This window comes from Molossus molossus, unplaced genomic scaffold, assembly GCF_014108415.1.
Source record: "Molossus molossus isolate mMolMol1 unplaced genomic scaffold, mMolMol1.p scaffold_m16_p_3, whole genome shotgun sequence".
In the NCBI taxonomy this organism is placed as follows: Eukaryota; Metazoa; Chordata; class Mammalia; order Chiroptera; family Molossidae; genus Molossus; species Molossus molossus.
The window spans coordinates 89,004,706-89,030,789 of NW_023425366.1; the positions used below are offsets into that span (position 1 = coordinate 89,004,706).

Below are 26,084 nucleotides of genomic sequence, written 5' to 3' on the forward strand. Positions count from 1 at the left end.
GATTCTATACTAACCGGGAAGGGCTCATGTCTCAGATATTTATTTTGTTCCAATGGACTAAATTTTTAAAAAAGATTTGATCATTTTGCTTGTGTTCTTTCCCCTCTTTTATAGAGGAACACCTTCTAATGCCAAGATGGGTTTTGGACTTCCAAGCTTATTACATTCATCTTTGTGAGTTTGTCTCTCCCTTCCCATCAACCCCGAAGGGCATGGAAAAATGGCATCATATTGATAAAACGTGATGCCTTCCAAGACAGTCTTTAAATCTCCTATGTGCAAAATGGTCAAAATGAATAATTCAGGCCAACTGGAGTGAACATTTCTCTATGGACATTTCGGGTGAAACTAGCTGGCTTTGCAACGTGGTTCTCTTTATAAACTAGCAACATTTATTTACAATGTGTCTGGGGGACAGGCCAATTTCTTAAGTAATTGAAATATATGTATTTAGTACTTTCCAGCATTTTTGCTTTTGGAACTAACTTATAGAATAGAGCCTCTGACCATGCCGCGCCTTGTCAGAATCACTGGCAGAAACTTCATAAATTTTTCAGTTTCCAAAAATTTCACTTGCTTCCAATATCTAATATTTTGGTGCCTTTAATCACAATAAGACAGAAATTTGAGGAGGACATTGGAGGAGAAAAGAGATGATAGGAAAAGAAAAGATGAAGATTCAATTGGGAATTTTATAATGCGTATGAGGTTTGCGTCAGAGAAAACATTTGCACAAACACCTGCAAATGTAAAGACCCCTTCCTACCTAAAACGGTACGGTGGCTGCAAACTGAACACCGGCTGGTCTCTGGGTGGCCTTTGCTTTCACCCTGTGCCGGTTATACCACCCAGTTCCTCCTCCCCTATCCCCAGCACTGGTTAGTAGTGTAGATTTTTCTTCAGGATGTTGGCGAGATCGGGAAAAGGATCTGCATTGCACACCGTGCAGTAAATTATCTTTATCTAGAAGACGACTTAGAGCAAAATAAGTGATCCTTGACACTTAAGGAAAAATGCTGTCTTTGGTAGCCCCAGTCTGTCTCTCCTGCTTTTTCCATCACAGAGGTTTCTCTTCTTCTGTGCTCTATTCTCCTCCCCCTTTTGCCTCTTCCTTCTCCTAAAGGCTGGTGGGGGCTTAGTTACCGTCCCATGGGACGTATGAATCGTCCATTAAGACAGGGATACAAATGAAAGAGAAGAAGCTCGCCTGTGGAATTTTAGGCAGAGTGAATAATGGAAAGAGCTGAGCACTGGAGCCAGAGCGCGCTGGAACTGACTCCCAGGTCTGTCATTTAGAAACTGACTGTCTTGGGCAAGTTATTCATCTTTTCTGAGTCACCGTTTCTTTGTTTATAAAATTGAAATAATAACACCTGCCTCATAACCATTTGAGAATTCAATGTATATAAAATTTAGTACAATATCAGATGCATGGTTGGCATTCAGTAAATATTAGTTCTCTTACCTTATCATAAGGGAAATGGGAGGGTTGTTGGGGCAAGTCATTGGGGTTTTCTCAGTATTCGAATATGCTGGGAACAGTGGGGGGGGCTGGTGGAGATTGCCAATAAGTTTAGGGAAGTAAGTTAATTTGATTGTATTGATTTTTCCAATCTCTCCTCTTAACTACTTTTTTTAAAAAAGGTTTTATTTATTGATTTCAGAAAGAGAGGAAGAGAGAGAGAGTTTTGTTGTTCTACTTATGTATGCATTCACTGGTTGATTCTTCTATCTGCCTAGACCAGGGATCGAACCCGCAACCTTGGCATATAAGAACGATGCTGTAATCATACTGAACTACCTGGCCAGGGCCTTCTCAACTATTTCTGGTGTCTGAAGTGTCCTGGTATCAAGGAAAATGGGAAACTAAACAGGACATCCTTCGTGAACAAGAAATCAAAACCAACAGAGCAGAGGGGTTGGGTGGTTTTCACCCATTCACTGATCAAACAATTTTACCAGATTCTTTGTGTTCTCTAGATCCACTTTCTCTCTTGGATGGTGCTGATTGAGTGATAAGTTTTGTTTCTCTAAGCTTCATTTTCTGTGCTGAGCACTCTGGAGCCAACACATTCTTTTATCACATGTGTTAATATCACTGTCTTAAGATCTGTCAAAATGAAGAATAACTTCCTTTTCTGTGCCAGACTTGATTAGATAGTCTTCACTACAGAGAGTCAGACCTTTCTTGGCACCAAAATACAGGAACTGGGCACAAATCTCACAGCTCGTTTGGCCCTTTGTGGAGCACGGTGCCCAAACAGTTTTCATAGTACTAGCACTGGCGTCCTCGCTCTGCCGAGACTCAAGTGTCTGCCATGGTCATGTGTCTGTGATTGGGAGCGGATGCTGCAAAGCCTCTATTCCAGATCCAGGTCATCCTTTAGGAAGTGAAGATGGTCCTAAGACTTCTGAAAAGTAATCTTTCTTGGGGCTAGATTGTAGATCCTGGGTAAAATTGTCTTGTGCCTTTCCCCAAGGTAAAAATGCCCAGTCTTCTGCCCATAATGTGATCTTATTAGCATTTTCTTCGGGTTTGTTTGGAAAAACCATTGCCATGTTTTTATAAAAAATTATTGAAAAGATAGATAGATAGACAGAGATATATAAAATAAATACTAAGCACAATAGCTTTAAAAAGACCATCAAACAAAGTCTGGGCTTCTTCATCCCAGGGATGATATGCACATACACCACCAGGAAGAGCAGAGGCCTGAGCTGTATTTGTAGCCTGATATTTATGGCCACAATTTATTAATATTCCATTCCCACAATAAAGAAAAGTGGACACCTGGTAAGGTATATTTACACTCCCTCTGAGAGTTTTCATAATATTTTCAGAGTATTTCATAGTAGTCTCATAATATTGACCATTGAATTACTTCTTCTGAAGGAGTTTTTAACCTTAGACCCTCGGACCCTCAACAAGCCTAGCATATTACTATATCTCAAATAAAATACATATAACAAGTAAAAATATTTGATAAGTTATTTCAATAAAATTAGTTTCACTTGTGCCCAGCCTGTGTGGCTCAAGGTTTGAGCATCTACCTATGCACCAGGAGGTCCCCGGTTCTATTCCAGGGCACATGCCCAGGTTTCGGGCTCGATCCCCACTAGGGGGCATGTAGGAGGCAGTCAATCGATGTGTCCCTCATTATCGATGTTTCTATCTCTGTCTCCCTCTCCCTGAATCAATAAAAATATATTTTAAAAAATAAATAAAAATCAATATATTTTTTAAAATTAGTTTCGCTTATAATAGTAAGACTTTTATTTTTTGCTTTTAATATCATTATTCTGAAAAGAGGTCTGTAAGCTTCAAAGAACTGTCAAAGGGACCCATGGCACTAGATCTGCGTTTCATTCATCTGATTTTTACAGGTTTTGGTTCTCTCTCCTATGATCTCACCACCGTGCCTCTGATGGTCTGTGTCATATGTGTCCATGATGCTCTGTAAATGTCGCTCTTTCATTGGGCAGAACACTAGTTTCTTTTTTTTATCCTCACCCGAGGATATTTTTCCATTCTTTGTTCAGGTAGAGTGGGAGGGAGAGAGAGGAAGAGAGAGAGAGAGAGAGAAACATCGACGTGAAAGGGACACATGGAGTGGCTGCCACCGGCACAACCAACCAGGGCCGGGGACAAACTGCAACCAAGGTACGTGCCCTTAGCGAACCTCGGGTCTCTTGGGACCACAGGTCGACGATCTAACCGCTGAGCCAAACCGACCAGGGCTCTAGTTTCAATACAGAAACAGTGAAATTCATAATGGAAATTTTCTTCAAATTGATTTCAACACTACTTGAAAAAATCCTATGTGCTACTTGCTGTGCTAGCCAAAGAGGATACTAGGTTAAAAAAAACAAAACAAAAAAAACTGCTCTTTATCAACTTTCAGTCTAACAGGGGTTAGTGTGTGTGTGTAATAACTTCTTGATTTTCCCCCCCACAGATCTTGGAGGCATCTGGGGTTAAGGGGCACTTTCCAGTGTCCCAGACTGCTGCCCTGCAATGAAACTCGGAATCACAGTCTTAGGTTTAGTGTATAGGCTACAATGTGGAACCCCAGGACAGCCACATGAGTAACCTTTGCTCTAAGAAGCCCCAAATGTTTCTGGGCTGAAACCAGAGCAAGGACTAGAGAAAGATTTCTTTGTGAATGGCAAGAAGAAAGGAAAAAAAGGTTTCCAGAAACTTGCAACAGGCTTTCCACCATTCTAAAGAACCCACCTTCCTCATCAACCCAGCCGTTCTGTCTGGCGACTCCTACACCAGCCTTTTGCCAGAAATAGAGCTCGTCAATCGTGGTGAAAGAATAAAGACAAACCCTCAGAAAAGCAGACCTGGAACTGTGATACTCTCAAAACAGTCCGCTAGGAGAATGATGTCGGAAAGCCAGCCCAGGCCCCCAGTGATCCCATCCCGCAGGCCTGGATTCCGGATATGCTACATCTGTGGCCGAGAATTTGGGTCCCAGTCACTCGCTATCCATGAGCCTCAGTGCTTGGAGAAGTGGCGTGTGGAAAACAGCAAGTTGCCCAAGCACCTGAGGAGGCCAGAACCCTCCAAACCACAGCCTCTCGGCGGCGCTGGGACCTACACTCTTGAAGCTATGAATGAGGCAGCTTTCGAGAGTTCTCAGGCTCAGCTGCTGCCCTGTGAATCCTGTGGCCGCACGTTCTTGCCAGACCGTCTTCTCGTTCACCAGAGAAGTTGCAAGCCGAAGGGTGAGGGGCCCAGGGCACCAAATGCCAACAGACCTAATGATCTTACTGGTCTTAAGAAAGCTTCTGGTGGCATCCCAGCTCGACCAAGGACTCTCATCTGCTACATTTGTGGTAGGGAATTTGGCACGCTCTCCCTTCCTATTCATGAGCCCAAATGCCTGGAAAAGTGGAAAATAGAAAATGACCGGCTCCCCAAGGAGCTCCGCCGGCCACTCCCACAGAAGCCTCAGCCCCTTTTCACCGGACAGGGGCCAAGTCCAGCTCAGCTTGTGCCCTGCCCAAACTGTAGCCGGACCTTTGCCCCCGACCGCCTTCTGGTGCACCAGAGAAGTTGTAAAGTTCAACCAAGTAGACCACAAGTTCAGAATTTGACCTTAGGGGGTAAAGGTGGCCTCAAAGAGCCCACTAATTTCAAGCAGCAAAGGGATATGGCAGCATCCACGGTGACTGATAAGGTAATTCATACCACATGAGATGCACTGGTCGGACCCGGGAGTACATTCTGCCTCCAGGGGGAATGAGAGAAAAATGACCCAGAATCAACTACCTCCACCCCCAGAATGGTTTCTTTCCATGCCTTATTTCTGCTCCGATGCAGCCTATCCAAGTTGACTCTTGGTCACACTCCAGGGGCTGTATCTCTGATGGCAAAGTAGACATCAGGACATCCTTGCCTGGTGGGTTCACAGTCCTCCTCCATTCTGCTGCCTAAAAGAGAGAGAGAGATGGACTTCTTTCTTCCCTGATCCCTTCTACCAATAATCCTTGGGAGAGACTGTTATTTGAAAATGAGTCATTAATGCTATGTCTACATTACAGAGCTGTAATTCCCGTTCCAAAAGCCAATATTTATTACCAGTTTATTTTAGTCATCTACCTTAGGAATTCATTTTTGGCAATGCTGGATTATGCTGAGTTTATCTTACTAAAATAGAATCTGTGTCAAAAACCCCAAATGACTTTAGCAATAATTAAACACTGGAGCACTTGCAGAAATAGACATGCTCTGCGAATACATGTTTTCTGTTAACACTTATATGATTGTAGTATGTGGGAAATTGACCTCAGTGTAGACACCCAAGCAGCTAGGTGTGTGTTCATGGTTCTAGGAAGTGCTGAATTCCTGCGGCTGCCCTCTCTGTACTTTATGTTTGGGTCAGACACCAAGCTCTGTCTTGCCAGTTGGGCAATTGTAGATAAGCATTACCCCAGGGGTTCCCAATCATATGGTGACGTGTAGTTGGGTATTCACTAGAAGTTTCTTCATCAATCAGGATTGGGGAAGGATGCTTATGAGGGTGGCTACCTGCAAAGCAGGGCATGGTCCATGGTCTTTGTCCTACCATTGGGCCAGGGGAGTGGATGTGCTATCCTACCAATGTGTCACACCTTACAGAATGTCAAATTATAAGAAATAGGAAGTGTTCAGTCTTTTTTTTTCTACGACTTGCTACTTGCAAGAGTCTTTAAATGGACTGTTTTAGGGAAACGAAGGTTACTCGAGTTACTGTAAAAGATGAAACCAGAGGGAATGTGTATGGGTGGGAGGGGCAATCTTTTATTTTTAATCCAGTTTTTCTTCCTTACTTTTTTAATGCATTATTTTGGCAAATGTCCAGTGTTTTTCCCTAACTTCCATGTTTAAAATGAAATGATTGTGGACTTGCTGGGTTAGAAGATTTCAAGACAATGATCCTACAGCTGAAGAGTCAGACTGGCGGAAGCTGGGTAAGTTCCCTGATGAACATTGAAGAAAGAATGGCTGGTTTCTTTGCCGAATGAAAACCCAAACTCTGAAGTGTGGCATGGACTACAGGCTGGTCTCATAAACATGATCTGTTTTTCCCATCTTCTGGCTGTTGCTTTTCTTCCAAAACATGTGAGGTCTGGATTCAAAGAGCAAAAGGATCGTGTCTCAGGGTCACAATTGGAAACTCTGATAGTGTGTGACTTTCAGCCCTGTTTCCTGATTGTATGCATTTACTTCAAATGTTCTCATTACAGATCTTGAGATAGGGAAGAGTGTGGTCAGGATTCTTGGGCTTGTTGTTGTAACACATACTTTGTGCTCCCAAGAGCGGAGCCAACAGGCTGAGCACAGCATGTTCTCACTCAGTCACGACTGCTAAAAGAGGCTGGCCTGAGCCCACGGCTTCACAAGAAGACACCTCCTGACTCACGCAGTCGTCTGGAGGGGAGAATGTCAGAAGGAGAGGCCAGCGATGGCCCTCAAGGGACTCGTGCATTTAGTGTAGGGGGAGTTCTTCAGAACAAGGGCATATAGAAGACATAGCTGTGCCAGAGCATAGCCAGCTCTGCTCCCAGACATGAAAAGGCACGTGTCAGTGAGCCGCGGGCGCCCACGGCTGTCAGATGTGTGCTGGCCTGTTTGGGGACGGACCATGCAGGCTTTAGTGGAGGTCATAGAAAGGTCATCTGACTTAGGGTCCCTTTAGTTGCCAGATTTAAAGCAAACTCGTTTCAATTACAATGCAGAACTCTCCTCGGTTGCGGAGGCACAGGATTCTTGACACAATGGACTTGATGCCTTCGCTGAAAAAAAGGTGTTTGCCATGCAAAGGTGCTTTCAGCAGAGAGAAAGGCTGTCCTGGGATACTGTCGTGTTTTGTTTACGATTTGATCCTGTCTATTGCCGTTTTTCTTTTATTTGTTTAACATTTAGATAGGGCAGTGAATCACGCATTTTCCATAAAGAGTTCTGCCCTATGCATTATTAGATTTCAGGATTTCATCTGCCTGTGACGGTCGACTTTGGGCCATGATGCACACGCGTTCTTTTTACAGTTCAAATGTCTCCTTCATTTCTTCTCTTGTCAATATAACAGTTTCCCTCTGGAATCCTTGATCTGACTTCTGATTAGAATCACTGATCTTGCCTGATGTCCTCAGGGGGCTCAGGCTTGCATCAAATTCAGGTGAGAAAAATATTTTCAGAACCCTGATCACAGTGCTTGGAAACAATTCACTCCAATTGGGCAACGATGACTGTTTCATTGGCGGAGTGAATTACCTTCTGCTCAGAATGTTCTTCCAACAGAGATTGGCTCAGTTCTCTTAGGACACAAATGTTTCTGTCACCTTTCAGTCATTTCTAAACAAACATAAACAGACGCCACTAAGGCAAGTTCTCTTCCCAGACCTCGGTGGGCACTTTGCACTCTGCTCTGTAATGACCGTCCAGGCGTGCATTGTCCTCTTGCTTCCCATTCAAAATACAGGGCTGGCTTCACTCCTGATCTCGCAGGAAAGTTGTGAAGCCCTCACTGTGGCTGTGTAACTGCTGGTACTTTTATTTAGAAGGTGTTGTTCTCCCATAAGGTGTCCCCAGCAGCACCCAGCTCCCTTTTTTTTTCTTTAATAGAAGGGAAGCCTGAATAAGCAATACCCAATATAGCAGGATTGTAATAGTGGTATTAATCCCAAGAGAAATTTTGATGCATGATATGGAAAACCATAGATTATAATTTTAAATTTTAATATTGCCTTTATTTAGTGAGATCCTTTGATGTCTATTTTAGTAATAGTTTCCTAAGTAATGCTGAGGAGTACAGTAACAGAGGTCATTACTGCTCCATTTTAATATCAGTGAATAAATTGTTTTCTTTTTCTACAAGCCAATAGGTTTTTTTTGTTTTTTGGGGTTTTTTTGGCTTTAGGTCTTTTCCAGCTAATTGGAACCCAGATTGACAAAGTTAATTAAATATAACTACAAACCAAAATGGAGCCTTTGTCTAATTATCTTTTATTGGTTCGCTGATGCTTGGAGTTATTTCCTTAGGATTATGCTTGTAATGTGAAACCCATTTCCTAAAATCCTTTACTATATTACAAAGTAGACATTATGTTCTGTTAGGGAAGCTATCTTTTCCATAAATGACTGTGCCAATGTAGTTTTAAGCCCTCTTTGACATCCTAGATGCTCAAGTTTAAGCTAAAAGTCCCTTCAGATACCTCTTTAGCGTCTGGTGCTGCCACCTGGTGTTTTCTTTTAAAGTAGGGTCTTCTACACTATCAAAAATATGATTGCCTTTCTCTTTCTGTTACCTCCAAATACATTTAAGAAAGTACCCTTATGATACAAACTTCTGTTATTTAGGGCTTAAGTTACATATTTGGTTTAATGTTCTAAATTCTGTTTCATGGCTAAGTGTCTCCTTCTCTAAAGGCAAAACTCTCCGTAGGAAGGTCACCATCAGAAAGGCTCAGAAGGGCAGAATGGATGGTCTCATGTTGTCAAAAGTTTTGTGTATGCACATATGCCCTATTAGGTAAGAAATATTTGAAGTTTATTGGGAGGCATGGAAGAAAGGGAACTTTATAAAGTACTTTTATGATCAGCACTTTATAGAGGTGACCTCATTTTAATCTTCGTAATATTACTAAAAGACAGATAATATTTTCTCCACTTTCCAGGTGAGGCAACTGAGATTAAGCAACTTGACCAAAGTCACACAGTGGGTTTGGCAGTGAGTGTCACAATGAGATCTGTGTAGTTCCGAAGACCCATTATCTTCTCATCTCACTGAGAGAGAGGTTTAATGTAATACGAAAAGGTTTATGGCTATCTTGCCAGGCTGTGAGTGTTAAGTAGGACAAAGAGGACAGAAGTTTGTTCATTCAACAAATATTTACTGTTAGGCATTGGCTAAGTACTAAATATAGAGTCATTAAAAAGATAAACACAGTTCTTGATCTCATTTCTCAGGGAAGAAAATACAAAATAAATAAATATAAAATATGAAATTGTGATATGACAGTGTCTGTTGGTGGGCGTGGACAGTCAGGATCTTGAGACAGAAAAACCTCTGGGATATTTCAGCTGAGACACAAAACATATGAATGCAGTAGCCAAGAGTAAAGATGGGGGAGGGGGAGGCACGAGGAGGAGACAGCTGGCCAAAGGAAGTATGTGTGAAGGCCTTGAGGTAAGAAAAATCTTCAAATGGAACTAAAAAGTCCACAGGTGGCCAGAGTCTAATGGAGCAAGGACCAGGCACACAAGACAGAGCTGTAGAAACAGCACTGTTCTCTCCCGTTGTCCTGTGGACATAGTGACATCAGTTTGGCTCCTGCAGGAATCCAGGTGGGAGCTGATGATGGCGTGGCCTAGGGTGTTGGTAGCAGAGATGGAGATGAGGCATAGTGAGCAGAACTTGGTGATAGTTAGGATGTGGAGGGGTGAGGAAGGGGGTCAAGGACGACTCTGAGATATCCAGCTGGAGCAACTGCAACTAGCCGTGCTATTTTCTAAGATGGGGAAGATTTGAGAAAGGGTAGCTCTTGGGGTTTAAGGTAAATAGTTCCAGTCTGGGCATATCAAATTCAAAATACTTATGAGATATCTAAGTGGGTAGGTCAAGCTGAATGTGTATGTCTGGGTTTCAAAAGAGAAGTCTGACTGGGCTGGGATATACATTTGTGCAGTATTTAAAGTCATCAGAATGAGTTTGGGTTATAAAAATAGACCCAGGGCTGAGCTAAGAGACATTACCATGCTTCAGGATTCGAGGGGAAGGAGTCGAAGAATGAGTGCTTGAATACACCACCGAAAGACTAGAGGATGGTGCCACAGAAACTGAAATCAGAGAAAACGTCAAGAACAAGGGTGTGGAAAAGTGTGGAATGCCGAGAAGTTGAATGGGATGAGGGCCAAAAATTATCTCTTTGATTTGGCAATGTGGATTTAGCTTGATAAACCTGGAAATAACACATTCAGTGTTGTGGTGGGGGTTGCTGAGTATGTGGTTGATAAGGACAGGAAGTGGTTTTAGAAGTCTGGCTTTGAAGACGAAGAGAGAAGTAGGCTAGAAATAGATATGAGCTAAGAGAAGTTTCTTTAAAAGATGGGAGCTTCTAGCCCTGGCCGGTTTGGCTCAGTGGTTAGAGCATTGGCCCCAAGACTGAAGGGTGGCGGGTTGGATTCCAGTCAAGAGAACATACCTGGGTTTCAGGGTCATGTGGGAGGCAACCGAATGATGTATTTCTCTCACATTAATGTTTCTCCCTCTCCCCCACCTCTCTCCCTCCCTTCTACACTCTCTAAATGAATAAATAAAAGATGGGTGCTTCTAGACTACATTTAAATGTATAGGACTGATCCAACCGAGATAGGGAGGTAGAAGAAGCAGAAGTGATAAGGATCCGCTTTATACTGAAGGAGAAATGGTTGCCTTTGGGTGGGATCCCACTCTGAAGGGCAAGGGGTTTGATCGGAAGGGGCACTTTTTCATTTCAGGAAAAGGTTGGCTGCAGATGAAGGCAAGTCTGTAGGTGCTAATGGGACAATGCAGGAGCGACAGTCTGTTAGCTTTCTGTGAGCGTTTAGCTTCTCGATGAAATACCAGGCAAGCTCATCAAGCCGGTTGCACGAGAAAGAGAAAGGTATAACAAGAGAGGAAAGGTTCGTTTCAAGAGTCTACTTAGTCCTGTTTCTCTTCATACCTTCAGGGGAACTGAGGTCCTGAAATCAAGGCTGCGGCTCCTAGAACCGTTGCCTCATGATTCCCAAACACGAGTACGACTTGGAACTCTTGGGGAGTGTTAGGTAGAACGTTCCGTGGGATGCTTCCAGGGGTTTCCGCCCTACTAATCCTCTCCAGTGGCCCGAGTTCACCTGCTCAGCTCTGCTGATGTCACGGAAACCAGCCTTGACCTCACAAACTGCCCCGATGATGCTGGCAGCTGGGCCACTAATATCCAGCTCTGTGTGCCACGTCACCTTTCCTTGGTGCCAACCATGCCCACACATCAGGGCAGCATCTTAGGGTCCCACAGCTCTCGGGGGTACAAAGGACAACTTTAAGGTAATAAGACCAGTTCTCCTCTGCACTATTGTTTCTAAACTGAGCGCAAGGAATCCATACATGTACAGAGTGAGGAAACATGTTTACAGCTGTGAGTATGTGAAACAGAGTCTGTTCTTGTGTTACTATTTAGTAATGGTTGTGTTTTTTCTATAGGAACAACTGTAAACCTACTTTTGCCCCACCTTTTGTGTGTGGAATAGTGTGTGTTGGGGTGGGGGTGGGGGATTACAAATTTTAGAGCAACAGTATCACTAGCAAAATTGTTGTACAGCGTCTTAATATTAAAAAATTGGAGGATAAGCCCTGGCCGGTTTGGCTCAGCGGTTAGAGCGTCGGCCTGCGGTATGGAGAGACCCGGGTTCGGTTCCCGCTAAGGGCACGTACTTCGGCTGCAGTTTGTCCCCGGCCCTGGTTGGTCGTGCGGGTGGCAGCCACTCGATGTGTCCCTTCACGTCGATGTTTCTCACTCTCTCTCCCTTCCTCTCTCTCCCTCCCACTCTATCTGTACAAAAAATAAAAAAAAATAAAAAAATAAAAAAAATAAAAATAAAAAATTGGAGGATAAGCCCAGCTGGTGTGGCTGAGTGGTTGAGCGTGGACCCACGCACCAGCAGTCGCTGGTTTGATTCCTGGTCAGGACACATGCCCAGGTTGTGGGCCCGGTCCCCAGTGGGGGGCATGCAGGAGGCGGCCAATGGATGTTCTCTCTCATCGATGTTTCTATCTCTGTCTCCTGCTCCCTTCCTCTCTCTCCAAAATCAATAAAGGAAAAAAAAAGTTTTTTAAAAAAATTGAAGGATAATACTCAGCTGTACAAGTGACAGCCTAACATAATTATTTTTCAGAATCAGGTTCAAGTTAGAATTATATATCCATGATGGGAGAGACAATAATAGAGTCAGCTACCTCCCGAGAGCCCGAGACCAAAGCTGCAGTGTGTGGCCATCGCGTCGCTGCTCCGTAACACGGCTTTCCGCTCCTCCAGAAATCAGAGTGCGGAATGGCACCTCTGTGTAAGGCGAGGCCTCAAATGAACAAAACTACAACCTGCCTCACTCTCAGATTTAGCCTCATTCTTTCATGTCTTCATAAACCTGCTTTTCCCGGCCACCCCCATCTCCCTGTGTCCAGCCCCAAGCAGAGACGTCCATACTTCCTAGTGATAGGTGCGTAGTAAATCTGTGTCGTGACTGAATGGATATGTAGTTCATAGAGATCCAAATCCCAAGGTCAACAACTAGCCTCTCCCCCAAAACTCTTAGAACTTCACCAAAATCAGAGCAACACAACCCTGACGGGATTCCTAGGGAAACCGAGGAGCCCGTCTTGTGACCAGACTCTCACTGCTCGTTGTAAAGCTTTATGAGCAGGTGGAAAATTGAGAGGATTTCACTTTGGCTGCCATCTCTTGCTTTCTCTTTGCATTGTGCAATTCACCTCCTCTTACATCCACCGTCTCTTTCAAATATTATCTCTGTGAAGCTGTCTTATATGTGAAGAGATGTCTTAGAAATTGAAGAAAAGCCTAATAAATCCAGGAACTCAGAATGTTTTCAATTTTCTTGCTCCAGGCACCAACTCCCATGCCAGGAGCCTGTCTGTCATTTACGGTCCCCAAGAAGCTCCCACATCCCAGGCTACATTTGTTTAAGCAGAGAAGGTGAAACGTAAAGGTATCACTGGCTGAACCTAGGGGGTCAGGAATCGGGGGCAGAGAAATGGGGCAAGGACAGGAGGAAATCGGGGTTAACAACTCTGATGAGGAAAAGCTGTCTACTGGGGTTAGAATTCTTGTGGCCTATCCATGGTGATTTCTTTCCTTTCTTGATTGTAAGATTTCTTTCCTCAGCCTTCCCCCTGATCTGGGGGCCCCTTGGCATATAAGTTGTAAACAAATCAGACATCGGATATATCCACCTTCTCAGTTCCAGGTTCCTTTTCCCCTCTCTAATTATGGCAGCTGGAAAACCTGTCTGGTGGTCTCAGTTTGCGGGTTTTCTTATCTGGCCCCCATTGTTCCTTTGTGACCTCATTTTACCCTGTGACCTGGAAGCCATCTGACCAGGGAGGTCAGGCCTGCTGCCAAACTGAGGAACCAAACACCAGCGACACCCTCTGTCCACATTTTTCCAGAAAAGTCATTCTTACAAGAATTTGTAAAGAGATTTATTTATAAGCCTTGCCTTTTAATCAATATCATTCTAAGTGATCAGAAGAAGAGTCTTTACTCAAATGAGAAAAGAAAAAAACCAAAACTTTAGCTGAGAAACCATATTTCTTTCACAGAGAATCTTATTTAGAATTTGTACGTTGACTTATATGTTCCAGCTTTGTATCTCAGGATGTACAATGAACTAAAATGCATGCGTATATTCAAAATATCCATAGTTTACTTTTAAAAACCAGGTACATGAAGGTACTTGAATGTTAACAGCATTTCCAAATGAATAGCCAAGTCTTATTGCTAAAAGGAGCAAACAGAACTCCAAATCATAGGTAAGAGGCTCTCTAATAGTTGGCCAATAGGTTAGATTGGAAAAATTCTTTTACGTGGCATCCAGTGATTTCCAAAAACAATTTCACTTCAAACAATGATCCTTCCAGATGTGACATTTGAGTAGAATTGTTTGAAAACACCAGAAGTAAATGTGAAATACCAGTGGTTTCTAGACAATCAAACTCCGCAATTGTTGAGGTTTGAGACGGAGCTATGCAGTTAGTTACACCTATATATTAAAATGCTGGTTATACTCTGTCTGCATGTGTAGGACCTGCCTGGGGAAATGGAAATTTACATTCATTCTCAGTCAAGTTAGTTGAAATTATGCTTTAAATGGCCACAGGCAAAATTCTGACTTTGAGAATGAGTCTTTGGTGACCTGGCCTCACATTCTGATCTCCTCCTTCACTCAGCACCTCTGCATGAGCCCTGTCCCTCCCAACCCCAGCCCCTTTTACTGTCGGAAGGGTGTTGGGAGAATCAGATACACTCCTTAGCAGAAAAATCTCTCATAGGATAATCTGCATTTTGAAAGGATAAGGAGAGGCCAGTGTTGGACCCAACGGAATGAACTTTTGAAGTAATGGAGAGAGAGCAATGTAGGAATTTTGCCGGCTTTTCTCAAATCCCACACGTTGTCTGACTGGACACAGAAGGCAGAGCCTGATACTCTGCTGACCATTGATGACCTTACCCCATGTTTCTAGAAGCAGCGGGAATCAGAGAGAACTGGAATCAGGTAATAGATGCCCAAGGAAACCACATATCTTTGAACAAATTATATAACTTCCCGCAGCCTCAGTTTCCCCACTGTGAGAGGTTAAAATAAAAGAATGCTACAAAGGGCCTGAGATGGTACTTGAGACGTTGTCACTTGTCAGCTCCTTCCTGCCCCCTTCACAGTGGCACTGCCTGAAAACCCACTGTCTGGGTGAAAATCAGCCTCCCCACTTAGCAACAGCTCTGTGCTTTGGTGCCCTGGTTTGTAAAATGGGGCCACTGAGTCTTGCCCCGAGGATCAGAACGAGAATTGTTGAGATAAATCATGGTAAGTGCTTAGCACAGAGCCTGGCACTTAGAAAGCGCTGGGTAATTGTTAGCTGTTATTTGATCAGATGTTCAATATTGGAATGTTCACAAGGATTTCTAAAAGAGGTTTTACTCTTTTTGCTTCAAATATGGGGAGAAACACTTTCCCTCTTATTTCCCCACCTAAACTTCCTGCGTTCTACGGTATGCCCTGTGCACTTACCACAGACATCTCAATTATTTGGCCTAACGGAAGGGGTCAACAGTGTGGAAAATCTGTAACAGCAGCTCAGGCCCCAACTTTTTTCTTTAATCCTCACCCGAGGATATGGTTACTGATTTTAGGGGTGGGGGGAGAGGCGGGCAGACAGAGCGGGAGCCACATCGATGTGAGAGAGAAACATCTATCTGTTGTATCCCATACGTACCCCGACCAGAGATCAAACCTGCAATGCAGGTATGTGCCCTGACTGAGAGTCGAACCCACAACCTTTTGATGTTCCAACCCAGTGAGGCACCTGGCCAGGGCCGAGCCCAAATTTTTTGTTTAATTTTGTCACGCAGAGAGACGACACGTCAAGGCAACGACACCCTCCCATCAGCTGCACTGGCACGTTTCCCTCGCACCCTGGCAGGAAGGACCCTGTTTTTGACCGACTGGGATCCAACTAAGAGTCAGGGAAGCATAAAATCCTCCAGTAAGTAAATACCTTGAGGATTTAATGGTTCCTATGTGCATGTGGTCTTGGAAATTAGTCTCATCCCTTAAAGTTCCTGTCACCCGAGGATAGGCTTCAAGCCTCCTGTCAAACTCTTGTAATCGTCTAAGTGCTTCAAGTCAACTGGAGCAGTGAAGTAGTCTGACAGTCTCCAATATCTCACTGCCGACTTTTTTTTTTTTTTTTCTAAATTACCTCTCCTCCTATCTGGCAAGCTGTTTTAATTCCATAGTCAGAGATTCAGTCTTTTGACTCAAAAGTACTGATCTACAGGAGATCCCAGCTAAAGATTCCCTGGATAGGTAATACACCCTTTTCAGCCATTGGCACATTCATGCAAATTAACCATAAATTTGGGTTATTTCTTACAAATGAGATCTAAGGCAAACACTTTTTATTGGTCAGATGAGTGGCAAGAAGGAGTGGGAAAATTGGCTGTTCGGAATCCAAGCTCAAATGCTTTCAGGGCTGGGCAGGCAATAGGGAGTGGTGGAGTCTGTGGTGTCCAGGAGAGTAAGGCTTACCTAAAGATATTAACATATAAAACTTTTAATAACATTGTGCTGGTCAAGGAAAACATGCCTGCCTATTGGACGAAAAGGCTGTTGGTCCATTTGTCTACAATCTGAGATCCCCAAGTATGAGGCAGAGGGGAGATACTTCTGGTGGGTAGCATGGGTGAGAAGCTCTGTAGAGGACAGCCTGGGTCATAAGGGACCCATGAAGGGACCCACATAGTTGTGTACAGGGACCACTGGCATGCAACTTCATTCCTGAGCATAGGGTAACTCACCCCAGCTGCCAACCCCCATTTGGATCACCTGTGGGAGTCTCCAAAAACAGTGAGACCATTCCTGTGGATCAGAAGTCTGGGAGCCAAACCTTCTAAGAATTTTACGGGGCCACAAAAAGTCCAGGAACCTAGAGAGATTCCACATCTGGAGAGAGGTTTTCAGAATTAATCAGTCTGAGTTCAAACATGCCAGTGGGCAGAGAAGTCAAGAGAACGCTTCCTCCACTCAGCAGGTTCCTTCTCACCCTCCCCTGCTTCTTGACTGATGTCAGGTGGATGGGCTCTGTGCCTACCAGACCGAGGTCTGTCTACCTGACCCTGTCTCAGAGAAAGAGCTGAGGAAAAACAAGAAACCGTTCCCAAATAAAGGTGGTGAGTTCAGTAGGGCTATACCCACTGTTAGGGCCAGTTCCGAGTTCTGAACCCAGCACAGTGCCTGGCATATTGCCTGGAACCAGATAATTCTTCCTGAGCCACAGCAGCTGGGCTATACTTGTCCTGAGAGACGGCCTTTTCCTCCAGATGCATTTCCATTCAGTGCGGGTCTCAAACTCCCGAATCGCTCTCAGCTGTGTTTCCAGCAGATGTCTCTGAGTCCTCTCTGCTCCCAGTGCAACTTGAGTACCAATAGTTAGAATCCCATTGCTTTACTGGCTTCTGCGAAGTTGAAAAAATATCTGATGAGACCCAGACATTTGCAGACCGGCCATTCTGCGCTCGTTACCAGGCACGCTCCGTCTGAGAAGCAAAGTGCCATTAACGCCTGGGCCGGTTCTAGGTGGGGTCCTGAGGCTGGGTGAGGATTGTCATGTATCTCTCTCCTGGGGCCACTGTTTCCAAACTTCACATCTTGTGACTTGTGCTCTACAGATGAATGATCACAACCAGATGGTTTGAAAGTGTGTTAGGTGGAGCACCTTTATCAAGTTTACTCAAAGTCATGGTTCAAGCCAACAGGGACTATTCCCCTTCAAGATGCTTTTTCACCTCGGAGTTCCTGGATTTCCCGGACTCTTTGGTGAATGAATGTCCTCAAATGAGCACGGCATCTGGCTGTTTTGATGCAGAAATTGTTATAATGAAAAACTTTTGAAAAAAATCATTAAACTTTCAGCATTTGTTTGTTTCCAAGGAATGTACAAAGCATGTTACTTGTGGGGAAGAGCCAGGCATTTCATTTGCATACATAATTGGTACTTTAAAAAAAAGGCATCTTTTACATTTTGATATGCCTGCTTGGGCAGAGCCCACGAACCTGGCCTCCCCGGGAAGACAGGCCCACTGCCTCGGTGGCAGCCAGCAGATGCGGCCAGCCACTGCCTCCCGGGGAGCAGGCGTGAAGGCTTCTTCTGTTCCCTGGTGGTAGCAGATACGAGACTGTGCTGCGACCTCCAGAGCCAGAGCTCTCAGTCCTCTCTCTTTCCTTGAGGGGAAGGAGCCTAAAGATGCTAACTTTGGCCTGGAGGACTATCAAGGACAACGCCAAAGAAAATATAAAGGAATGAATAGTTTCAGGCAAAGGGAGCTTGTCGGTATTTCTGAAATCGACTGAAGAAAGTGCCTCACGGAGCTTTTCTGTCTTTTGGGTGCATGCACGCGCGCACACACGCACACACATGCACGCGCACACACACAGGTCCATGTCGTTCCTCTTACTGCAAGATGAGGAAGCGGGGTCAGTCATGTCTGCCACAGACCCGATGCCACGCACCCAGGCACAGAGTAATTAATGGGCCTGCTTCTAAAAACGATCCATCTCTGCCGCAGGGCTCAGACCTGACCCTCCAGACCCGGACTTTTCCGAATGGAATCGTATGTGACTGGCATTGCTGCCTCATGTACTTTCTTTGGCAAAAATTTTAATGTCCTGGGGGAAAAATTCTCAGTTAAAACATTTTCTTGTTTTCTTTTTCAGTTTTCTCTCTCTCTCTCTTTTCTTTTTCTTTTTCAGCTGGAAAATTTTTGAGAGACAAGTTAAAGGTTTAGAACCTAGATCACTTAAAAATATTCTCTAGTTCCCGGAAAAGCTACGCAAATGCATTACTTGATTTGGAAATTTCATCTGATAATGCGTACTGCTGACTTTGAACTGGTTGCATGGCATGAACATGGCAAAAATGCTCCACTGAACCAGGTCCGCATGAGTGGTTTTTAACCTGTTTTACTGAGGAATAAACTATAAACACTGCACTGCATCCATTAAACACATGCAATTCAATGAGTTTTGACAATTTTATATACCTGTTATATCACCACTATAATCGAGATACAGAACGTTTTCATCACCCCCAAAGCTTCCTTAACCCCTTTATTCCCTCGTCTACCTCCAGCTTCCAGGCGACCCCTGATCTGATTTTTAATCATCATGGCTTAGTTTAGATTTTATGTCAATGGAATCAGGCAGTACTGTGCTCTCTTGTGTCTGGCTTCATTCAGCATAATGGTTCTGAGTTTCATCCATGTTGGTGTAAATAACAGCTTTCTTTCCTGCCGAGTAATGGTCCATTGGATGGCGGTGTTATCATCGATCTATTCGTGATGTTTCCAGTTGTATTCATGTTATTATTCTCACTTGAGTTCTTCAGTCTCTTTCAGTGCAGGCAGAAGTAGTTTGTATTTCTTCACTATGGACAAATCAAGATGTTATAGGATATGAACATCATACATTAACCTCAGCTTATTTCTTCATCTGATTCTGTCCCGTGGGCAGTAAGTCCTCCTCCTTGACCCAGATCTCCACAAGGGCAAGACACTTTCCATTGCCCTCTCTCCACCTGACCCCCGACAGCACATGCCTTAACCTGTTAACCGAGCGGGACGTATAAATACGTTAAACATAAACAATATCGGGTACGGGTAGGAGATATGAATACGTCCTTGAAATATATGTTGTGCCCTGGACCACCATTTCCCTTCACTGCACATCCTGGAAAAACTTTCGATACTCCTCCAAAAACAGTTCCTTTGTTTTATCTTGAGAAGTTTTTAGATGAGGAACTTATCAAATTAACTACAGAGCAAACAAATTTGTTGGTATTCTTTTCTATTTGTAATTTTGTATTTTCCTTTGTGCTTTATATATAAATAAACAAAAATATATATTTTATAGTCTTTTCATTTATTTTAAGCATAAATAAAAAATAATAATAATATGAAATTACGTCCTCCGGGCGTGATGTATTTACACGTCCTAGTGAAAGAGTTCGCGCCGTTATATGTTGCGTAATTAAAAAGGGAATTCCCCGATTAACAGGTTAATGTGGTTGATGCAGGTCTCTTGACATAGAAAGTGCTTGCTTCTGGTACTGTCAAAGCCCTAGCCAGCTACTGAGCCATGGCTAGCTTCCGAAGACATGAGGACAGAGCCTGGGGTCAGGACCAAGGTGGGAAGCTTGGAGGACACAGAAAAGTGCCGATGTTGACTGTGTTCTCAAGGGCTGACCACTTCCATTTCAGTCCTGTGTCGAACAGACTGATTCTTGCTTTCACACTTCCTCTAGTTTTTTCACTATGGACTTTATAGCTTTCATAGTAACATACTAGAGTACTATTGAACAGTTTTTGAATAGATAATGTTTGTTTGAGGGAGTCCTCTCCACATCAGTACAGTTCTATCCTTTCAACAAAACCACTTCAAATATCACATCTTCACTGACTTCTGATCGAAACTCATCCCTTTTTTCCCTACTTCTGCCTCCTATGGCACTCTGTCCCCTTACCATGGCACATACAAATTTTGCCTTGTAACTTGATTAGTAGTTTATGTGTTTGTGTTTCTTACAAAGGGAAACTAAGGGTTGGGGGTCCCCATGACCTCCAGCACAATGCAGGTGTTATATTCAATTTAAAGTCTGTTCCTGGAAGGAACAGATGAGTAAAGTCATGGAGACAGCAACGCCGAGGACTGAGGCTTCTAGCTAGGCAGCGGTTCTCAATCTGTGGGTCGTGACCCCTGTGGGCGTCGAATGACCCTTTCACAGGGGTCGCCTAAGACCATCAGAAAACACATATTTTTGGTGGTCTTAGGAATGGAGACACCGTTCCTCTATCCGTCTCCGGGCAGGTCTGCCCACATGCAGATCTGCCCACATACAACATGAGGAACTGTATTAAAGGGTCCCGGCATTAGGAAGGTTGAGAACCACTGAGCTAGGGGAAGGGAGCTGAGTTTGGTGTGAATGGCAGACCTGTTGCATGGGGCTAAGGTTGGGCGTGGACGAAGTCAGTATAAAATATTTGGTCTTTATTCTGCAGCCATGGGGAACCACAGAAATTCCTGGTTCACATCAGACAGGCCAAGTTTGCAGAGAACATCGTCAAGTGCCGGGGGGTGGAGAGGGGCGGCTGACAGTGCATGGTGCTTTGTCAGTCCCGCCACAATGGGCAACACAGGACCCGAGGGATGGTTCAGTCCAACCATCCCCCAAATTATCTTTTTGGCTGCCACTTTCAACACATGATGGCTAATCCCATATGGTCCCATTTAGTTATTTGTGACTTTATTTTTTGACTAATGCAACCAAGCCAAGAAAACAAGCCTGAACAAAATTAAAATATCTAGAAGAGCTATATTTAGATTACCTTATGGTAGAATCAGACTCACGCTAAATCCTGTCCTCAGATTAGTTTTCCAGGCCCTTGTTACTGCTTTTTAAAGTAATGGAGCAGAATTCTAGGACTTCGGTTGAGTTGCATATACAGGCATTTAACTGATGTACATTTAACTATGCACAGTTGACACAATAAGATAGTATATTGGAATAATGTGATTTCAGATACTATAAATATTTTCATTTTGCATTGTACTTTTACTTTATGCTATACAAAGCTGTGTTCATCACTAATATTATTTCTAATTTCAATTACTAATTAATTATAATACTAAACTCTATTATACACAAAGCCTTGACTATCATCTTTTATCAGTTATTTAAGGAATTTTCAGAAAGTTACTTGGGCTCCACTTGATTGTTGCTTTTAGGACTGAGTTCTGCGTAAGTATTGACTCTGGAGTTTACTTTTAAAAATTATTTTTTTATTATTATTATAAAAATGACACAAATTCATCATAAAAATAAACCATTAGGAAAGTATGAAAATTAGCATAAAATTAGCCCCAAATTAGCTTGACCTTATGAATATCATTTCAGACATATCTCTATGTAGACAAACATACATACATTAATAGACATGCATATTTTTTCATAGAAGTAATATCAACATATCCAAGTAATTACTAATAGAGATTATATTTAATTTTACTTGAATTTGATACAAAGAAGTTAAAGAATTAAACCAAAGTATAATTGATGATATTGCAGAACTTCAGAAAAATATTCCTTCCCTAAAAGAATATTAGTTTTTAGAGGATACATTAAGTTGAAAAACAAATATAAATTATTAAAGGATTTGAAAAAAATTAATACCATGCTTTAATTTTATACGGTTTGAATTGACTGTTGGCCATGAAAGGTCTGAAGAACTTAGTATCGTTAAATTTTTGCACCTTTCCATTCAGCCGATGTGGCTCAGTGGTTGAGCGTTGACCCATGCACCAAGTCACAGGTTCAATTCCCAGTCAGGGCACATGCCCAAGTTGTGGGCCCGATCCCCAGTGGGAGGCATGCAGGAGGCAGCTAATTGATGTTCTCTCTCATTGATGTTTCTATCTTTCCCTCTCCCTTCCTCTCTCTCTAAAATCAATAAAGGGAAAAAGATTTTTTAAAAATCTTTGTGCCTCTCCTTCCATTGCCAATTTTTATAAGCATTTTTATTTGTCAAGCTGTGGTGTTTCCCTTATATTCTCTTCTCTAACCATAATTTCTATAGTCATCTTGCCTTGTTCTATATTTCAATGAATTCATTGGCAGTCTTATAGTCACAGCTTCAGTATTTCTGAGCTTTTTGTTGTCTCATCTCTTGATTGCTTATATTTTATTAACTGATGTTTTTCAAAATGGATTGGAAGTAGAGTGACTATATAATTTATTAACTAAACAGGGACAGTTCAGAGAATAAATGACAATGGGTACAATAGGGATTGTTTTAGACATAGCAAGAGTTAAGTTATCCTCAAGCCGGAAGTGGTGTATTTCATAAGTTCCTGTGTGCTCCAATTAAGATCCTTTTGAAACATTTAAATGGTGCCAAAAGGATCTTTATACAAAGGAGTATCTATTTGGAAAAAAAAAAAAAAAGTTTGGCTCTGACTAAAGGCCCAACAGCTCACTTCCTGGGGTTAATGGATGAGTTTTACAGTCCACCAATCATTCAAAATTATATCCATAATTCTGTATACATGTGTATTTTTCTGGGGAGATGATCGTAGCAGTCATTAGATTTTCAAAGGGTCATATTGCCCATAATTATCACTTACTAATATCTTCAAAAAGGTATATCCTTTAATCATGTTCTCCTAACTTTCCTGCAAGTAATATTGCACAACTATAAGTTCACACTATTATTACTTAATATGTATTGTGGGGTTAATATAAGAAATGAGCAAGTGTAGAGTGTTTCTAATCTTTTGTAAAACTTCTAGTAATGACTTGCATTTTAGTTTCGTTTATTATTGTTTTTATTGATTTTTTTAGAGAGAGAGAAGGGAGAGAGAGCTAGAAACATCAATGTGAGAGAGAAACATTGATCAGCTGTCTCCTGCACATCCCCTACTATGTATTGAGCTCACAAACTGGGCATGTGCTTTGCCTGGGAATTGAACTGGGACCTCTCAGTCTATGGGATGACACTCAATCCACTGAGCCACACCGGCTGGGCCATTTCAGTTTCAATATGTCTTTTGCTAAGATTTATGCAATAATAGTTAATGTTAGAAATATTTTTTCCTTCTCACAAGTTGTTATACTTCCTCTATAAGTTCTATTTGCCATTGAATTGTGTGGTTCACTGTGGTTTCCTCTCAGCCTAAGTTATCAGAGAAGTCAGCGAGAACTACATGAAGCTATTTGAAATAGGCATCCTGGTCTAGTTTTGTGGAGGTACGTCCATTCTTCTTCCAGTACTACCTCTTTCAAGGTTACTCATCAAACCACCCTCTTTTCTTGGTCCTTATTCTTCACCCCTTGTTTTAATGGTGGTATTATAGCTATTTGTTTTAAATTGTAAAAATGAATGACTGGATGACAGGTCATCTACACTAAGTAGGAGAAAAGTTGTTAAATGTTCACTTCCCTTCGCATTGCACAGTCTTGGCCTAAAAGACTGAACTCGAAGTGTTCCTGAAAGAGAAAAGACATTCACAAAAAAGGAAAAATGCCGCATGGAAAATAAAATGATAATTCCAATAGTGGCCAGAAAAATGATTGAAAACATATGAACATCAGTGGCTTCGAGTTAAAAGAAACGCACACATGAAAGCCTTCCCGAAGTGTGCAAGTGCCTCCCTCCTTCCAGCCTGAGAACCTTCCCAGGAAACGGGGAGAATAGCAGCAAAATCGTTACGATCCCCATAAACATTTGTGCGTAGGGGCATGGGGTCTCTCTCCTTCCATAAAATAGTTTACCCCTGAAATAGCACTTGTGTGGATTCAGAGATTAAGTTTTTATAAGATCTTTTACCTCAATATTAAAAAAAAGTAGTGCCTCTCTTCTCAAATATCTGAAATGTTGAGAGGAAGACTGTCGATGGACTCTTTTGCTCCACAGTAACTTCAGACTTACCGATTTCCCCTTGGTCTTCCTTCGATGACACGTTCCTGGAGTTGGCAGCCCCTGGCCAGGTCTCCTGTAGACAGGCCCTTGGGAAGACCTTCCGCAGCCCCTGCCTTGCTCCGTTAGACTGAGCCAAGTTAGCGCATGAGCCAAGAAAGGACATGGTGCCTTCTGCCAGGCCTCTGGTCTCCTCTTCCCGTCCTTCTCCTCCGTCCCCCATACAAGCACTGCCCTCTGCAAACCGCACAGAGACCGAAGGGTGAAACCTTGCAGTTGGGGTACTGGCAATAACCGCACGTTGGAGCTTATTGCGCTTTCCCTGGAAGTTTCAGGCTGACAATCGTGAAATTAACTAAAAGTAGAAGAGGGTGTCTTATCTCCATTCAGACCCACGGGGATGCGTTTTTCTTCTGGGCTGTGTCTGGGCTGCTTGCATTTCGCCAGAGCGTGGCTTTAGCAGTGAGATGTTCAAAACCTAAGAATATGGAATATGTTGCAGGTTCAACTGCAGTTCAACCACAAATACAGAGCACGCGGTGTGCTTTGGAAAATATAATATAGGATATCTTAGCCGTTTTATGGTATTAATTTTCTCCCACATCCCTTTATGTTATTTTGTGCATGTCTTCTGGCCTCTGTGTTTGCCTGTTTTCTTCTAATTTCTCTTTCCAAAAGAAACCTTCCGACAATGTGACATGAATGCCTTCATTTATGACCCATGCCATTTATTTTGCTTACATGCTTGGCTAAATAGTGGATTTGGCTCATACTTTCCATATGGAATTTTAATAAATTCATTATTCTCAAAGCAAAAAGAATAACTTCTCATTTTTAAGCTAAAAAAACCCCTGCATTTAATTAGTCTTTCAAGTAAATAAACATGTAAAAAATAGTAAACTTTTGAATATTTTGAAAAGTATTGCTTCTGCTTTATTCTTTCTCTTAAGTCTTAAATTCCACTAATGTTTTAAGTCATTTTTCAGATGTTAGATGTTACCTGGTGAATAACAAAGAAAGATTAACAACTATTTAGTTATTTTGGTGAATGCAACCTATTGCTATAATTCAGTACAGAATAATAAAATAAAAATATTCTACCTCAAATTAATGTGCTTTTTAAAAAATTTAAGATCCTTAAGTGAGTACCTACCTCCATTTTCCATTTCGCTTGGTCTATATTAATTGTGGATTTATTCGTTTAAAATATGTTATTTCTGCTTGGCTATGCAGAAATCATATATGTGCTTTCTTTAGACTTTAATCTTTGTGTCTCTCCCCTGCAGGTGTAACTTCCAAGTCTTAGTTAAAAGCAGGCTGATTCTAAAACACACACATATTTACCATGTTTTATTTCCCCAAAGAAAACCACACCAGCAACTTAGTTTCTACTTTCATGCCACCCAGGGTTACTCAAGAACTTCTTGGAAAAGGTCATTTAATTCCACTAAAATTTCTTGAAGCTCAACTTAACTGGGTCTTATCCATTATTGGGTGAGTGTTCTTCCCTAATTGAATCATGATTACAGTCCTTGCCGTGCCTAAACCCAGTATGTTTTACTATTCTATTTCCCAGAATTTGAATCTCTCTAGTCTCTGAAGATCACTTTGCCTCATCCTTGGAAGACCAATTTCATCTTCGGTTGAAATTGGAATATGTGCGCCGTGAGCGCCTCCCTACTCTCCAACAGACTTTCTCTAACTTCATCTCTTTCTTCTTTCTTCCCCCTCCTCAGAGGCTACTGTTTCCAATTACACTTTTGATTACATCTCCTTCTACCTCCTCTGAGGCCTTTAACATTTTTTTTTCTTCATTG

The 26,084-nt window shown here is 42.5% G+C and overlaps 1 protein-coding gene across 1 annotated transcript in view; it reads left to right on the forward strand.

Moving 5' to 3' along the window:
• Window positions 1-4,163: 4,163 nt before the first annotated feature.
• Window positions 4,164-26,084, forward strand: part of LOC118642877 (zinc finger protein 474-like) — a 28,496-nt gene continuing 6,575 nt past the window's right edge. The window contains exon 1 of the mRNA XM_036280899.1: window positions 4,164-5,186. Within this exon, the coding sequence (XP_036136792.1) occupies window positions 4,164-5,186 (1,023 nt within the window). The remainder of the gene's footprint in view (window positions 5,187-26,084) is intronic.